General features: G+C 37.3%; 1 protein-coding gene across 1 annotated transcript in view; it reads left to right on the top strand.

The window, feature by feature from the left end:
- The window catches only part of ARSB (arylsulfatase B), a 67,532-nt gene that overhangs the window by 25,116 nt on the left and 23,747 nt on the right, over positions 1 to 18,669 (top strand). Inside the window, exons 5-6 of the mRNA XM_027671448.1 lie at positions 7,297 to 7,540; positions 16,186 to 16,256. Of these exons, the coding sequence (XP_027527249.1) occupies positions 7,297 to 7,540; positions 16,186 to 16,256 (315 nt within the window). The remainder of the gene's footprint in view (positions 1 to 7,296; positions 7,541 to 16,185; positions 16,257 to 18,669) is intronic.

Below are 18,669 nucleotides of genomic sequence, written 5' to 3'. Positions count from 1 at the left end.
TATGTTTATGAGGTATTCTCACTGTCTAACACAATTTGCACACTAAATGTAGTCAGCGAGTGATTTTTTTTCTGGTGAGAAGGTTATGGGTAGCCTCCAATTATTGAACTAAGAATATATAAAGACTGAAAAGAAATGCTGGAGTGAAAACTGCTTAGTAACAGCACCAAATACAGTCCTGGAAGAATCTGTGGAGAAATTCCAGGAAACCCTCTCTGAGGAGCTTGTCTAGAACAATTTGCCAGGCACATCAGTGGGACTGTGGTGTGGAGCTCACTTGTGGTTGAAAGAAGAATGCAGTTACCTGAGTGGTCGCCAGGGAGAAAAAAAAAGTATGCTCTGTTAAAAAAAAAATCACTTTTCTATAGTATAATTGAAACAAGGCCTGGTCCTCTGCAAGGAGCACACTGTTTCTTTTGGAAAAAAAAAGGCAAAAGAAAATTTTTAATTGACGCACTTAAGCCCTAAGAGTTGACAAAAAAGCAATGAAGAAGATCTTTAAATAAAGACAGTTTCTGACCTATTTGCAGAGAAAATAGTACCTTTATTCTAGACCATTCATATGAGGCAGTGTCACGATCAGAAGCTGCTAAGATAGAATGTGCAGGGAGTAGAAGTTCCAGGAAGGAAGTTGCTTGGGCCGCTTGTCCACATGGTGGAGAAGTTAGGATGTTGGCCATACTGTACTTAAGTGGTCTTTGGAAACTCTTATTACAGTGTTTTTCTCACCATCCAAAAAGTAAAACATAAAGGCCTCTTTATAACTTTTTAAACGTTTTTCATTCCACTACATAGACAATAACAATTCCTTTGTGCGTACAACTAGGTGAAATTAAGCTTACTTTCTTAGAGAACTGGCCTTATACAATATAATGACCAGTCTTCGCGAACGAAGATTTTGGGAAAGGTCTTTTACCTTTCCAGCCTGCGCAATGGATTTTTTAGGTGAGACACAGCATGCGCTGAACTGAGCCCACCCTTTAATCCTAAGGTTCATCTGCCGGGGCCAAGCAAGCTTGGACAATGGCAGTGAGGTCCTCAGGACGTAGGTTTGTTTAGAGTGACCTTCTCATAGATGGATGGCCTCACAGGGCTAACGGGCTCCATCTGCCCGGGGGACTGGGATTCGAACCTGGGTTGCAGTGGTGAGAGTCCCGCATGCTAACCACTAGGCCACCAGGGGTCCCCCTTATACAATATTGCAGTCTTGTTTCCATTTAATTTGTCCTCCCAGCAGTAAGTTTCTAGCCCATTGATCAGTTTAAACTGAATTTCTCGGAGGAGTGAGCTCTGATGCTTGAAGTTTTAACAAATCTATTAATGCTATTCATATTGCCCCTGAGTTCAGTAACCATTGTGGACATGGCAAGGAATGTGCACAGGCAAAAGATGTTTATGATCCTGAGGAGCACATTTGTCAGAGTTCATTCTTAAGTCAACACTCTTCCATTTTTTTTGGTTTTGGTTTTCTACTATCTAATGAGGTCCAAATCCCAAATGAAGCTTTCTCTGTAATTTTGAGTATCTGTTGTCAATGTGGCTTGTCTTCATAGTATAAAGCAGATTGTACAGCTTCAGTTCCAGGGTAATTCTGTAAAACAGTGAGTCCATCTGAAAACTCGAATCCATGCTTCATTAGTTACTGCTCTCAGAATTCTTTTATTGCTGTTTTTTATTGTCCATCTCCTCTTTAAATAACTCTTAATCAATAAACTGCTTACTAGTTATGTACATTCCACATCACTGCATATATACACTGTGCTAGTCAAAATGGCAGCTGGCAGCTCTTCAGAGGAGTGTTTGGGAGAAACAGAAGGGCCTCTCTGTTTAGTTTTGTTTATTGATTCCTTTAAAAACTCCTGCAAAACATCTTTTACAGTTTAGAAATTACAGATTTAACAAATAAAAACCTTTCTCATGTGTATGACAATGAATATTAATTACAAAAGCAGATGTTTGTGAGAAGAAAATATTTGCCTTTATTTTTAAAGGTATACCGTATATTCAAGACACACAAGCTTTATTTTGCATTTATTTTTCTTATGCTGAAAGGTTTTTATTAAATAATTTTTTAAAAAGAACCTTTCCTCTTCATTATCTTTAATATGAAAATCACAGTAGTTTGAAAGACAGTCACCTGCTTTTTGAGAATAGATTATATTTTCTGATTTTCTGTGTGGGAAATATGTCCTATTTTCGCCCAAATTCTTTTAGGATAAAGGTACTATGTACTTCTGTTGTTTCAACTCACTCCATTAAAATGTCTTAATGTGAACAATGTTGTATAGACTTTAAGATGAATGAGAAAGTGATGAGATGTAAATAGAAGTATGAAAGAATGTAGAAATAGTCCTTTAAGAAACAATGTTTTTCTTGAAGGCATATTTGAGTAGTTGCTAGAGTTAGAAGAAAAACAGTTAAATTTTTTGCAGATATTTTAATTGAAGCAGATGACAGAAGTTCTTACTTCAAAACTTTAGTTTTGTAATAGCAATGCATGATATTTACAGAAGATCAACTTTGCCAGTACTTTAAAAAGTATTCAAGAGGTTAAGGTACTGTGAATGACTATTTTGAAGACAAAAGTTATTTCTTCTGAAGAGTTTTATGTCAATCTGTTTTGTCAGGGCGCATGTCGCACAGATACATTCAGGAAATGTGGTGGTATTTTGGATTAAGAAGCACAGCATTGGTTTAAGGGGAGCTTCAGAACTACTGATTTTGTTAGCTTCAGTTCCAATAAAATTATTCAGTGTGGTAATTTTTTTTGTGTGTGTTGGTACGTTCAGTTTATATTAGGTTCCTGTTCCTTGGGTACTGAAGGACAACACAGAATAAAAATAGAATTACACTTGTAGCTCAGACAGCCAACTGAATCCTGGGCTGCCTGAAAAGGAGTGGGGCCAGCAGGTGGAAGGAGGGGATTCTCCCCCTCTGCTCTGCTCCTGTGAGATACCACTCGGAGTACTGTGTACATTTCTGGTGTCCCCAACATAAGAAGGACATGGAACTCTTGTAGCAAGTCCGGAGGACCACAAAGTAGATAAGAGGACTGAAACACCTGAAGACAGGCTGAGAAAGTTGGGGCTGTTCATCCTGGAGACCTCATAGCAACCTTCCAGTATCTGAACAGAGCCTACAGGGAAGGCAGAGAGGGACTCTTTGTCAGGAACTGTAGTGATAGAACAAGGAGTAATGTGTATAGATGGAAAGAAGGAAAATTTAGCTTAGATATTAAGATGAAATTTTTTACATGAGAGTGGTGAGACACTGTAACAGGTTGCCCAGGGAGGTTGTGGATGCCCCAAACCTGGCCTTGAGCAACCTAGTCTGGTGGGAGGTGTCCCTGCCCATGGCAGTGAAGGTTGGGAGCAGGAGATATTTAGGGTCCATTCCAACTCCCTTAACATTCTATGATTCTGTAAGTTATGTAAATTGGCAAAGGATAATAATATTAGAGATGAGCTTGGTTTTTGTATCTAGGGACTCTTCTGACCAATTCCTGACCTCAAAAGTATTTATTGCACATGTTGTTTATGATTACACAGACTTGTTTGCGATCAGTGAGATTGATGTTGATTCAGCGTTGATGGAAACTACCTTTTAAAGGCCAGGATGGTTCTGTTGCTCTATTTTATTCTGTTGTTTTGCCATTTACCCTGCATATATCTTCTGTGCATTTTTTTTGTTCATGGTGGTAATGCCTGCTACAAACTCTGTTTCAGCTTCATCTTGTATCAGTGAGATTGTCTCTCCCCAGAGTTCTCTTCTGCTTTCTCAAATTTCAGCTTGTAGAGGAAAATTCTGTCAGAATGGAAATAAAGCGTCTCGGTACCCCCCTCCTTAAAGTAACACATAAGAGTCTTATGTATATATATAATAATAAATAAGAGTGGTTAATACTGTGAGAAAATAAGGGTAGCTAAACATCTATCAAAGCAAGCCAGCCAACAAGCAACAAAGCTCTTTAAAATTGTGCAATCCTTCCATTCAAGAGAGCAAATAAAGCTTCATAAATTAGCTAGGTAATGCATATGCCAAGTAGCATAATTTCTAAGTATAGCCTTATTCTCTCCCCTTTCATAATTTCGTTAGGGACAAGAGCTGGTTAGTTTTATGATTTTTTTAATTCTTGTAGTATCTTGTAGGTACTATTGCAGTCTAAATTATATAGATGTAGTTACAAAAACGATTCTTACAGATAGGAAGCATCTGCTCACTACATTTTCCAAACTATTTCAGTATTTTTAATGAAAATCACATTTGATGTTTGTCTCCAGGAGGGAGAGAATAATTAAGTATCATGCTCGGGGGAGGTTTGTGTTTTTAGCTGAAGTAGCAAGGCTGAAGCTTTAATAATAGGCAATGTTACAAATCAAGGCCACTAGCTGTGGGTAGCTTGATTCCAAAAGCTTTGCTCTGGAGACTATCTTCTGAGATAAAGTATTAGGATGAGTCATAGAGAGAAACAATTGCAAAAATGGATGATAAATCATTTGGAAAATATTGTTTTAAAATGGATTTTGAATTGGATATGAAGCCAGTGTAGAACATGAAGGAACAATGATCCCATTTGTCTCATACCTAAGTGGATTTTAAGTATGTGTTTTAAACTAGTAGGAGTTTCCATATGGACTTTGGCATTCATTCCATATCTGAAATACCTTGCTGAAATAGTGTAAGGAGTTAGTGAGGATTAACTTATTTGGGAGAACATGAATGATTGGCTGCACTTCCACAGATGAAGGATTTGTCTAGCCAAGCACCTCCTCACTATGGCAGTGCCTGGTAGCACATATCTAGGAAAGAGTACCAGGGCTAATCATTTGGGCCTTTCACCAGAAGTTTTGTGAAAACTTTCAGATCTTCATCAGTTTGTGGCTGAAGAGATTCCTGAGACTGAGGTGATATATTTTCATGTAAGAACTATAAATTATTTTTTCATCTTTTCGTCCAGTGGCATTCTGAATCCATGCAAGCTTTTAGCATCAGTTGTCTACACCTACAGCTCTATCTTAGAGGAAAGATACCTGAACATGGTATATCCATGACACGTACACAGCCGGTACCCATTCTGACTCTTGCTGTCCAGACATACTCTTGTAGGTTAGACTGACAAGAACATCCATTACAGTCCTATAGTGGTTGTTCATGCCTGCCTTTCTGCCATGTCTATACCCCATGCAATCAGTGGCTTCTTGTTTATTCCTTCCCCACCCTGATTATTTAGTGGTTAGCTTAATATTTTATACAGACTCCATTATGGTCTTTCACTACTGTGTAACCAACTCCTCTTTAACAAGTTGTTGATATTTGAAGTCCTCGATAACAGTTCAGACCATGTAGAAGGTGCCACTAATGTATAAACTGCCAGTGACACATCAGTTCTGTTCTGCCTACCTGGAAAGGAAACAAACTTCAGTAATCAAAACAGAAACCATCCTTTTCCCCCTACAACACTTGCGTGATAACTCAGTCAAGAAATCAGGCAGGGAGTGGCACTTGAATGTGAATTCCGGAGGAATTTCCTTGCCACTCTGTCGCTGATAATCAGGAATAAAAAAACCCCTCATGTGATATGCTGCTGTTAAACTGATACAGACAGTAAGTAGTCTGTGATACAGATAAGGTATTTAGCGTACCTAAGTTCTGATCCCACTGTATGTTCAAACTGTGCTCTAATACAGTGTAGGTAAGTTGCCTTTTATTCTAAAGCCACCAAAGATTAAAATCTACTGAAAGCTCTGTCCCATGTGTATCCCTGACAGGAATTCCTGTTTATATTACAAGTAGAAGGAATTGTTGAAACTGGTTTTTGTTTTTGTTTGTTTGTTTGTTTGTTTTGGTTTTGTTTGTTTGTTTTTAATTGTAACTGGCAACTTCTTTAAGTTCTCAGAGCTCAATGCTGTTGTGTGAGAAATATTGGTAGAGCTCTGAATTCATTTATTTTTAACCCAAGAGTGCAGGACACACAGGCAACCCTACTGGAAGCTAATTGGGCCACAGAACACTTTACACTTTTCAAATCATTCTCTATTTACCAAGTGCTTCATTTAGCTTAGGCTTCCACCTTTCAAAGTCTTCACAGAGACATCTAATTTGTTCCTTAGTAGGACAAATATGGTCTCCTGTGTGCAGTAGAAAGATGTTCAGTGGGGGGTTTAATTGATCCTAATTAATGAACCAGAAGGGAGATAATTTTGTTGTGGTTACAGTGAAGTTCTTCTGTAAGGTCTTGGATATGTACTTCATGTTTCTTCCCTCTAATTCCTGGTTTTTAATCAGAAAATACAATATGAACATGTCAAATTAAACTGAATGTCAGTTCAACAATTGCTATTGGAAATTTTATCTCATTAAAATACAGGAAAATTATGCTTAAAAGAGTTGCCAGCAATGACTCTTGTGAGACCATTACAAAAGGTTTGAACAAGAACAACTGTACAGCAGAACTAAAAGTAACTTCAAAGAATCCTTAATTCTCTTAACTTCAAGAATCTGGATTTTATTCTAAGTGTGGAAGTTTAGTCAGAGACAGTTAAAAGAAGCATTCCATGAGCTATCTCTAATCCACGTAGATATTTCTGATTTACTGTAGTCACGATGCAACTTTTTCTGTAACCATCTTATATATTATTCTCACTGAACAATAAATTCAGTATATTTCGGAATCACTTAACTATTTTAACTAGTTTCAACTCATTTTGTTAGGGCTATCTCCCTCTGCCTGAGAGACTCTCTGTTTTGTCTGAGAGCTTTGTCTGTTTTACTGCCTAAAAATCTAGGGGAAAAAAATGCTTCTAAACTAGGAGTACGAGTACAGTCCTGAGACTGCAATAACAGGTTTCCATTTTAAGCGTACTATACAACTTTGGAAACCAGAGTATACTGAGTCTAATGATGGCATTGACAGCAAATCTTCTTGTGGTCTTTAAATTAGTTGGAACTAAATTTTTTAAATCTTTGATTCTGGCAGCTTTGGGTTCCTAAAGGTACTTTGAATCATGGTCAGAAGTTGCTCTCAACAAAGTCTTTCTTAATCATTGTCTTGTGGTATGGTATTATTTCTGCCTAGCAATAGCTTTTCATTGTAGTAATTTGTAAGTGTTAACTAACATGTTTGTTACTTGCTCTGAATGTGTGACATGTTACATGAAGACTTAACAACACTATCCAAGTACTCTCGTGACAAGCCTGTATGGTGAAAATATTTGTTCAGTAGATGAGTAAGTGCTGTGGGGAGGATTGTTCTTTTTCTTTCTTACCAGGAATTCCGTTTATTTACCTGTTTTTCAGATAATGGAGGACAGACTTTGGCAGGTGGGAATAACTGGCCACTGAGAGGGAGAAAATGGACTCTCTGGGAAGGAGGAATAAGAGGAGTAGGCTTTGTTGCAAGTCCTTTGCTGAAACAAAAAGGTGTAGAAAGTCATGAACTCATCCATATCTCTGACTGGCTGCCAACACTGGTGCACCTTGCTGGAGGACATACCAATGGCACTAAGCCCTTGGATGGCTTTGATGTTTGGAAAGCTATCAGGTAACTTGCATGTCAAATCACCAAGTCAGCATTCTGGTATAAGAGTTTAATGAGCCCAGAAAACAGAACTGGAACTAAGAGGGAAATATTATGTGTTCCTTTCCCTAAATAAAGGGAAGGTATAAGTGCAGTTAACTGTGCTGTCCACGAGGGAATTATCCAGGTTGCAAATTAATCCTGGTCACAGATACAAAGCCTCCATACAGCTTTAACTTGATATTTTGAATTTTTCAGTATAAACACAACAACGCACAAGCATGGTATGCTTTTTCAAGAACACTCTGTTATCCCAAAGTATGTTAACTAATTTTGCACAGCATGTAATATAAGTAAATTTTATGGACCAAGGCCTGCTTTCTGCAGAGCCCAGTTGGGTGTCTCTGTAGCATGCATCAGGAATTGGACACATAAAAAATCTATGCAGACATTTAACTCACTGAACACAGATTCCGCTTTGATGGTTTTTTAGCTTAGTACAGGGCCTAGTACTGGCTCAAAGTGTAAACATTTGCATAGGCCTGTATCATGCTGTCCAGTAGCTCAAAAAGTGTGTGAGATTGAGTACAAAAGTAGAACTGACCTGGTTTCTGAGGGGTCATGATGCTGTGACTGATTCTAGCAAGCTGGAATGCTCAGAAGGACAGTGCAGACATGCTTAGATGACTGGAGAAAAGAGCCAGTACAGCTCCAGCTGGGTAGACACTGTGACCAAACTACTTTTACTGGGCTCTGTCTGACTCTGTGCACCTCTCATGCTGGTGAGATTAACTGGGACATCCCAAACCCCATTATTTTACATAATGGAGTCTTCTGGGCATTAAAAGAAAAATTAGTTAAATCCCATACATTTTTCCTTTGGAAAAGATTAATAAAAGTGGTATCACAATGCTGGATAGTGAGAGCTCTGGGCACATGTGAGTATGTGCTAATTACTGAAGCCTTGAGCTCAGCAGAGTAAGGAGAATAATAGAATGTAAAAGAATAAATTAAATAGACGTGAACTGGTAACGATTTTTGCCCTGGGAACAAACTATCAAAAGAAACTCTGGTGTTACTCTTTGCAGTATCTTCAGTCAAGACTTACGTTCAGTCAGTCCTTCATCTTTCAAAGCCTTTCTTTTATTTCAGTGTTCTTTTATTCTATTAAAATAGATTACAAAGTCCTTAAAACCTGAGTTTCTGCAGAATTTTAAAGATCTTTGACCAACCCTTAGTTTTGCAAAAATTGCATTGGTTTAAATTCCTTTGTTCCTTCCTCTTCTGTGCTGCATGTAATATATTCATTGATAGGGCTAAATCGTATTGTCTATGTTTTTAGGAGTTGTATTTATTTTAGTAGGTCTTTGAATATAGTTTTAGTTCAATTTGATTCAATTTAATTATCTAAGATGGAAAGTTTAATACTGCTAAAGGACTAGCAATTCTGTTTCCTACATGCTGTTCATTTGAGGATTAGTATTGTGTTTCTTTTGGTAGTCTTTGCTGTGTTTTTATAGCAGGTAGACTATATGTATTATGTGTGTTATAAGCTTTTGTCACCTTCTTGGGGTTCCCACCCCAGCTTGGAGGAGAAATGTAGCTGTAACAAATGTGTTTATTTTCTACACGGTGCATTAAGATAACACTGATTTTTGTGTGTCTTAGTATCCTAGACTGCGAATTACAAGAGTTAATTGCAATTCCTAAGCAAGCATGAGCAGGAGTGCTGTTTCAGTTAGGGACTGAGATGAATAATTGAGAGTTAGGGTGGGAAGATTTGAATCCATCTACCCATCCATTTTACTTTGTAGTAAAAAAACAAAAAGAAAAAACCAAGCCCAACCCCCCCTCCCCAGAACCAAATCCCATATCTTGAGTTAGTTAGAATTATTTTGTTTATACCTCTGGTAGAATTACCTTTTTTGAAACTGTAAGCTTGGTTTCATTCTTAGTGCTGCCTCTTCCTCAGGAGCTGAGGGGTGATTTTCAGTACTAGCTGGAGTTTGCAGGAAGCTCATGGCATTGTGCCCAGGTGTATTGTATGGCCCTCTTCCAAGTGGAAGAAGATAATGGTATGTATAGTTGAGGCCAGGAACCATTAACTGCCGGGAAGGAATGGAGACTCCCATCCAGCTAGAAAAAGAAAAATGTTTTAGTTATCAGTGTTCCTATGGGAAAACTTAACATCAGCAAGATCCAGGGTACACCTGAACCGTAGGCTTTTCTTCCAGCTACCAGTGGAATTCCTGTCTACTTCAGGTTCTGTTTCAACCAGGTATTCTTTGCAATGGACTGATCTTCTCAGGTCAGGTTACTTCAGCAGGAGAGTTACATGTTGGGAAGGATACGTACTGCTGTGCCAGCACCCTACTGACATTTGAGTCTTATGTCTTTGTAAAGGGAATGAATGCAATGTTTACTGGCACTGCTGTAGGGAACAGGTGACATTCTCCCCCATGATTTTAGTTCTATCAGTAGAGGGCCTCTGTCTGGACAGGTAAAAAATCAGGTTTTTTAATTCTTAGGCTGGTCTTTGGCTGACCTTGCAGCCAAAATGTCAACTTTCACATGATTTTCCCATGTAATCAGGATAAATGAGTGTATTAAATTTCATAATCATAACTCAAAAGGTCACTTGAATATTGGATAGCAAACAATGAAGGCACAGTGCCCTTTTCATGGCATCTGATGGAAAGTTCAAATATATTGCTTTTCTTGGACTAGATGGCTGATAATGAGTGAAATTATAATTTGCTAAGATCCTAACTCATTTGAAAAAAGGAAATTGATAGCCACTCACCATGTTACATCTATGGGGGTTTTTTTCGGTCCAGTCTAGTATAAATAGATGCGCATGCTTCTTGTGATTCTTTCCTGGGGGGAGAGGGTACTTTAATCCTGAGCCTACTGTTTCTTATGTGTGTATTCAAAAGAAAAAGATCATAAATTTGGAACCTTGATTTAGATATTCAAAACAATATACGAGACAGTGCAGGTATTCTAAGAAGTCACAAAAATATTGAATCTATTTCAGTTATATCTGTCTGTTAATGATCAGTATTTAAAGGATGTGTTCTTAATATGCTATTTATGTAACAATAGAAAATAAAATAATATAATGTAAAAATTTATAATACTATACCACTGTAAATAAATATTTATAAATTTAATACAATATAGAAATATTAATACGTCTACAAAACACAGACATTAAACTCAAAAACATTCAATCCTAAGTACAAATTCTGAAATGCTAGACCAAAATGAACTTTCTGTCATGACTTAAAATGACTGGTAGTTCAAATTAGGAATCACATTAACATGACATTGATTAAGTTCTTGTGCTAAAAAGAAGTGCTGAGAATCACATATGTATCCAACTGTTCATTTCATACCTACTCTACTTAATTTTGACTTAAAGAACCAGAAGAAATTTAATGGTTAGGAGGAAATGGCATGAAAAGATGAAGTTCAGGACCACATTTCTTGAGGACAAAAATACCTCCTTTTGCATTCTTTTTAGTAAGTTGTGCTCTAAGTTGCTTTCAGACAATGCATGAAACTGAGGAAACACAATGTTTGTGTTCTCACTGTTTGAACACCTCATTAAAACTTTGCATGCTACTTAAAAGGTCTTTGACAAAGATTTGTACTCAAAAGCTTGTCTGCTCTTTTCAAATCAATCTGCTGACCCATTAGTGTAGGAAATACTGCTTCAACTGTATCAGTGAGAGACATAATAGAAGAGGAATGTGATTTCTTTTAAAATAGAAACTGAAAAAAGGCAGATTTTGCTTGCACTCTCACGGCCTGACAGTCTTACTCACCAAGAGATGTGTGCGTGTCTGAGAAGTCTGCCCAGCAACCGGGCACCGGGCAGAGGATTTCGAGCCATCCACCTGGCATCCCACCTCCATGATGCTTGTGAACAGATGTTGGATCCAGCATCTGTTGTTATGGTGGAAAGGTATGGGCATGCCAGCTGTGAAGTCCTTCAAGCTGCTTTTGTGTTCTTCTTAGGCTGGGTACCGTGCACAGGTCTGATTATGCCTGTTTGTATCCTTTTGATGCTGCTTCTATGTTCTGCTCCACCTCTGTGAGTCCCCAGGGGCCATCACTATTTTGTCTCCAGATGTCCCGGTGGAACTGCTCAGATGTATTGAGGTCTTGCTAATGTGCTAGTCTGGATTGTCATTAACATGGGCTTTAACAAGGCCCTTTCCCTGCTGTGTGTTCATGCTGTTGTCTCCACACACAGACCTTCCCAGTCTTTCTCCAACGATACCAATCTTGGACTACTTTGTGCAAAATCTTGTTGAAGTGCATCTTTAGACCAGTGCTTCATAATTTTTATTTTTCTCCAAGTACCTTTGAAGTTAAATTTAACTTCCCCTCTAATGTCTCTAACTTCTTTTTGAAGATAACTTAGGACAGTGTCACTGTGTCAACCTATTTTTGGATAGCTACCAGATCTTTCCAGTCTCAGGTATAAACCTTATACATAAATCATAGTAGATTCCCCTTTTCTAATGCCTTAGATTATCATGGTTAACACTACAATGTATCTGGCACCTCTAAAACCATGTCATGTTACAAAGTATTTCTGAAAATACAGTTATAATATCAATAATATATTTTACAAAAATAGTAATTGAGAATACGAAGAACAGTACTAAAATGCAACTAATCAAGGAATCTAAACTATACTGCGTATTTCCAAGCAAGTATCTGAAAAGGCACTTGCATTTCTAAGAAACATCTGTTCTCCAGATGCTTGCTACTCTATTGAAATTGAGATACTAGGCAAAATAGTTTTCCTTATGAAAAAAATTTGCATTGCTTGACAATTTTTTTAATATATATCTTGATTTTCAGTACTGAATATCTAGCATGTCCATGCTCAGAAAAAGTACTTTATTTTGCATTAACATAAAAATGGAAAAGTAAATGGTAAAGCATGTAAAGCAGTATGATAGCACATGAGAGATTCAGGATAAAATACTGTAAAAATAACTTATTTTGTAAAAGCTTATTAGTGAGCATGGACTTTCAAGTTTTACATATTTTGCAGGGCAAGTTTCAATTTTACATTTCTGTAGTATCGGAAATATCAGAATTGATTAGGTGAAGTAAATGAAGATAGATCAGTTTGAATTCTTGTGTACTAAATGGTTACATTCATTTTTGGATTTAAACACCTGTTTGAAAAAAACTTTCATTGTTTTGGTATAAATTAATGCTGAAGAAAGAGCATCGAATGCTGAGAGTAATGTTTATTTCCAGAATATCTGAAATATATTTATTTTATGAAAGCATTACAGATATGACCCAGAGAAATATGACAAGGTTATAAAGGCTGAGATTTTGCGGCATGACAATGAGGATGTTTTTGTGCGAGATAAACATATTTACCCTGAAAAACCTTGGATTCCTTTCCAAGGACATGTTTAACAACAACAAAAGAGAAAGATTGCATGTAGATATTTGTTCACATTCACTAAGGAATAATAGATCTTTCTATATTTTAAAAACTTTGCAAATGAGAAGATAAAGCAATGTTCTCAGCATAAACGAGCTGATTGTCATACCAATGCTGAAATTACAGTGTATGCTTTCATTAAGCTGTTCTTAGCTAAAGGACTGTTTTGGAAAACAGTAGCTTTTAACTGCTTAAATAATTAAGACATCTTAATTATTATACCATCAGACATGGTAGAATAATAACCAGACAAAATAAAAAGTTCCTTATTTTTAAGGAGAGGGATGAGGTATTAAAATATTGAAGTCTAAAAATAAACACTCTAATTAGAGCATTGTAAGATATGATTACACTGGCAGTTACTAAAACAGAAAGGCAGGTTTCCCTAGAGAATTTTGTTTCTTTGTTATTGTAGCTGTGTTGGCTAGACTGTATTCCTGGTGCAAAACGTCCTTGCAGAACATCTGCCCAAGTGAATCTGTAGTAGAGTCTGTGTGTGGAGTTTTGTAAGTGGGAAGGAGGACAGAGTTTAGGCATAGGGAAAGGGACCTCTGTTACATATGTAAATCCCCTACTTTTTGTCCCCAGAATGTTGTTTCTGTCTTCCTGATGTCTTTTGCTGTCAGACAGGTGCTTTCTTCAACATACAGTGCCAAATTCTTTTCTCTGGCTGTTGTTTTATGAATAATATGTGCTGGTTATAAGTTCAGTACCACTTAATAATGCTACAGAGCTTAATGCAGGAATGCCATAAGCTTCAAGGAGTATATCTCATGATTATATATAAATCACATTTCCAAGTTACTAATGCCATTGTTCTATCCCAGAACAAAAATGGATTCCATAAAAATGACAACTGCAGCATGAAAAACTTAAATTAATGTAGATGTAATCTTTATTTTTTGTGTTCTACCACCTGAACAATAATGTTAATAGCCATGTTTAGTGTATAATATGCACTGTCCACAATAAAAGTTGTAAAGGAAATTAATGATATGATAGTAATACAAGTCTGCTTGAACACTGTAAATATAGTTGGTATAATCATAGACTCATATGGAATTGTAGAACAAGTTGGGTTGAAAGGGACCTTTAAAGGTCATCTAGTCCAATGCCCCTGCCATGGACAGGGACATCTTCAATTAGATTAGGTTGCTCAGAGCCCTGTTCACTTGACCTTAAATGTGCCCCAGGGATAGATCATCTGCTACCTCTCTGGGCAGCCTGTACCAGTGTTTCACTACCAACATCGTAAAAAATGTCTTCCTTATATCCAATCTAAATCAACCCTTCTTCAGTGTTAAACCATTACCCCTTGTCCTGTCACAACAGGTCCTGATAAAAAGTCTGTCCCCATCTTTCTTGTAGGCCCTCCTCATGTACTGAAAGGCTGCAGTAAGGTCTCTCTGGAGCCTTCGCTTCTCCAGGCTGAACAACCCCAGCTCGCTTTAGCCTTTCATCACAGGAGAGATGCTCCAGCCCTCTCATCATTTTTGTGGCCTCCTATGGACTCTCTCCAACAGGTCCATGTCTTTCCTGTGCTGAGGACTCCAGAGCTGGATGCAGTGCTCTAGATGGGGTCTCACCAGAGCAGAGTAGAGGGGGAGAATTACCTCCCTCAACCTGCTGGTCACACAGCGCTGTGTGAATACTGAATGGTACAGTATGAATATTGAGTGTATAAAGATGAGAAGTAAATAGGAGGAAGTTACTTCATTCTTCTGTATTTGTCTCTGGTGGAAGATACTGAATTTCTTAGCATAACTCTGGTGGTTTTACAATATACTGAGAAATGTAGATACAGCTCAGAAACTGCAAAATAAGAATATCTTCCCGGTCAGTTACTGCAGAGTCAATGACAACGCTATAAATTCGCGTCCTAGTGTAAGTTGTGCTAAGTGGTTCATGTTACTGTTACCTATAAACAGATGGCAAAAGGCACACTTGAAAACAGCTGTCAGTGGAGCACATAGAGACAGTTAAGAGTTTATTAAGTCTAAGATGAAATTTGTTTAAATAAGGCCAGGTGTTCCTTAGTTAAGAGTGTGACTACTATAGATATTAGGGGGGTGCATGGTGGTGGAATTAACCTTTCACTTTTTGTGGCAGTTTCTATACATTGAATTACTAACACTGTAGCCTAATTTTTGTACTTCTTCTATATTAATTACAATAGTGTATTATCTGAACACATGTAATCTTTCATCCAATTCTCCATGTTAGTTTTGTACTTATTCAAGATGTGTAGCATCCAGAAATGGTTTTAGAAATGCAATAGAACAATATTAATTTTAATTATTTGTTACTGAAAATTTTAAATTACAGGTAAATATTGTTTAATTATATATTTTATGTATTAAAATAACTGTAATTTTTTAGCTCTCAACTAAGGTTTATATTACCTGACATTTTTATTCTTAATGTCAAGCAACTTTGGGGCCCTGGTTGAATTTTTGTGTCTTAGGTGAAGCTCCATAATGAAAACAAACAGTTTAAATTATTTGGAAATTTCTAAAAGGATGTGTTTAGGTCCACTATCAAATAATAAAATATTGTTCTATCTTGATGTTGCCAAGGTTCTTTCTAGTTATGTCTTCCTATTCATGTTGCCCTTTATAAGGAGTAAATTTTTTTTTTCCACTTAACTAAGAAAATTTGTGGGTAAGTTCAGGGGTTTATTCCACACCATCTCTATGTAGCCAATGGCTAGAAAAAAAAGGATGATTTTTTTTTCGAGAAGGTTCAGAGTATCTAAGTAGTCCTTGTGAGATCAATTACAAATCAAAGGTGGGGTTTTTTGTGGGATAGCGATGTCTGTGGTGTTTTTTGAGGCACCCAGCCAAAATGCTTTCAGCACTAGTTCAGGTATGCAGAGAGCATAGCAAATGCCATGCCAGCTTATGCTGCAAAATTTGATTCTTAAAGCTGATTGTTGTAAAACCGTGCTTTGGTAGGGCCACTTCTCTGCTCTGTAAACTTATGAATAATCCCCATAAACACCAATGAAATTAGGGGAAACTTACAGGGGCAAAAGCTGTTTTTACTAGGCTGGAAAAGAGCATTCAGATTAAAGAGTATAGTAATTAATTTACAGGTGGGAGCTCACTCTCTATTAGGATGACAAAAAGCCAGAATCTTAATGAGCTGTAAGCAGGAAATTAATATTTCCTTTTGAAATCTCTCTTAGTGAAGGAAGACCTTCTCCCAGAGTGGAACTGCTGCACAACATAGACCCCATGTTTGTGGATGACTTCCCATGTGAGTATGCTATTGATTGCTCAAGATTTATTAAACATACAGTTTATCTTCTGAACACTTCTTGTTTTCTGTCAGTGAAGTATTTCCTTCTAGGTGGAGCAAAATACAGTAGGATGTCTTTTACTTTTAAGCAAATAGCTTTAAAATAGAGAAATATCGTCCCCCAGATGCTGTAAGTACTTAATCATGACCAACATGCTTACTACTTCAGAGAGCTCTGAAACCCTCGTGAGTAATGAATAAAGTACTTTGGGACATGGAAAGGTTGAGGAGCAGCTGTGTGCCTGAGGTGCACAGGGAGGCACACTGCCAAAAACCCCTTCCAAACCCTCTCTTCAGTGTTCCAAATGAACTGCTCACCCTAATGCATCTTGATAGAGCTATATAATATGACCTTGCAAATGGAAAACTTCAGTTTGTGAGAAGCTGAGAAGTTCCAAGCCTTGCGATTGCATTTGTTCCGTAATCACATGGGTTGGATCTTCAATGCCACGATCACATGAATTGGAGCTGAAGTTTGCTAATTCTATAGCTCTGTAAGCACCATCTGTTTTATAATTCAACATTATTGGTTTGCTAAGGACTACAAAATTCTGAGGCAGACATTTTTTCATACAGAACATTGGAACGGGTCCTTTCCAGTGTTTTTATAGCATTTCTGTATTTCATTAAATAAAGAAGTAAATCCAGGCAGAGGAAAAGTAGAGCAATGGAGACTGATGTATTGCCAGCAAGGCAAATACACATTGTGCTGCAATAACTGGATGGAAAGGGGTAAGGTGGCCTTTTGCAATGCACATCTGATTCTGCGATGCTTTTCTGAGAAGGAGCAACATTGTGCCTATCTAGTGCTGACTGGGCAGCACTGCCTGCAGATAATTCCTACATACGGATTGAATTAAGTTGTAGCTACTCCAATTTCCCTTCAAAGAATGCTCAGTGAGTATGCTCAGTAGCATTCATAAGTGATGTTATGTCCTGACATGGTGTTCTCGGGCATACATCAGAGACTGTCTTTTCCCTGTGGGAATGGCCTATGATAGAGCTCAGCAGAAGTGTTTAAGTAGACAAATTCCTGGTGTAAACAGAAGTGGGACAAGCAGAGGTTTTCAGAACCCTGAGCTCTTTGGAAATATGTCACCAGCTTGCTGTCATGATGCCATGGTCTAATAATCCTTCTCTGTTTGCTACATACATCATGGCTTTAGTTTTTGTGTGCATTACATGAAATGTGGGCAGGGAGTGGGGCAGGTGGTGAGAAGCTGTAATAGCATAACTCTTATGCTAGATGAGGTGTGGTTTTTAAGTGTCATGAGCAGAGGAAGGTACATGCATGTCTGTAAATTTACAATGTTTTTATGTACAGTTCAAAACTAGAGTTATAAAAAACAAAAACTTAATTCTTTACCAGCATGTTCTTATGCCTCACATAGGGTTTCCCTGTCTCTTTTCAGCAAAGGCCTATACTTTTGGCAAATTACTTTGTGTGTCTTAGTGAAATTATGCTTTGTCATATAAGAACTAAAATTTCTATTTAGCAGTCTGAGTTATTGGGAGGAATTGTATGTGTATGTAAGTCAGCTGATTTCTGCGTGCTGTTTTTCATTTGTGGAAACTGAGTAATAAGTTTCCATAAAAACTGGTGTCTCTATTAGGGAGATGCAAAGCTATATACAAGTACTTTCATATTTTCAGCAAATATCATGGCTCTCTTTGTGCTTATTTTGTTTTATTTCATTTTGTTTTGTTTTAAAAAGCATCTTAAACTGCCCATACAATCTCCCTGTCACCAAGGTGATAAACTGTGTCACTGCATATCCTAACTGTTTTGACATCAGAGTACTCTTATGCAGGTTTTGCTGGGTTCTCTCTAACCGCTGGTATAGGCTTTTACCTTCTTTATGCATACTTTGCTCACATTCTAGTAAACTTTAAAAAAATCTCATCACATTAAATCATCTTGTGTCAGATGAGGTATTCCTACTAATGCTTTCTTTTTTTTATAAATTTGAATTAAAAAGTGAAATAGTAACTGAAAGATATAGATTAGCCAAATCTTTGGGTTTGAGGAGTACTGTAGGATAGCAAGTAGGCAAGTAAATCTCAAGATACTGTTAAATATATAAAAAAAACCTTTCAGGTTGTTCTGGATAGTCAGGCAAGAAGGCAGTGTACTGTTGTAGTTGGCGTTAAGTTAGTATTTTACTTGTACTCAGTGCAGGTTCAGTGTTCCTGAACTCTTGACTGGTTTTGCTTATAACATATACATTCTTTCAGCATAACGTGTTTTTATTCAATGAATGCATTTATCTTCATCTCCCTCTGAATAACTGATAATATTTAGTATCCTGAATGATGGGATATCTCATGAAATTAATTGATTTTTTTTTGAAACTGAAATAGGGAAACTGAG

Source organism: Neopelma chrysocephalum, unplaced genomic scaffold (assembly GCF_003984885.1).
Source record: "Neopelma chrysocephalum unplaced genomic scaffold, ASM398488v2 Primary Assembly neopelma1_97102, whole genome shotgun sequence".
Lineage (NCBI taxonomy): Eukaryota > Metazoa > Chordata > Aves > Passeriformes > Pipridae > Neopelma > Neopelma chrysocephalum.
The sequence above is the reverse complement of the archived record's forward strand: the minus strand, read 5'-3'. Positions and strand labels throughout refer to the sequence as shown.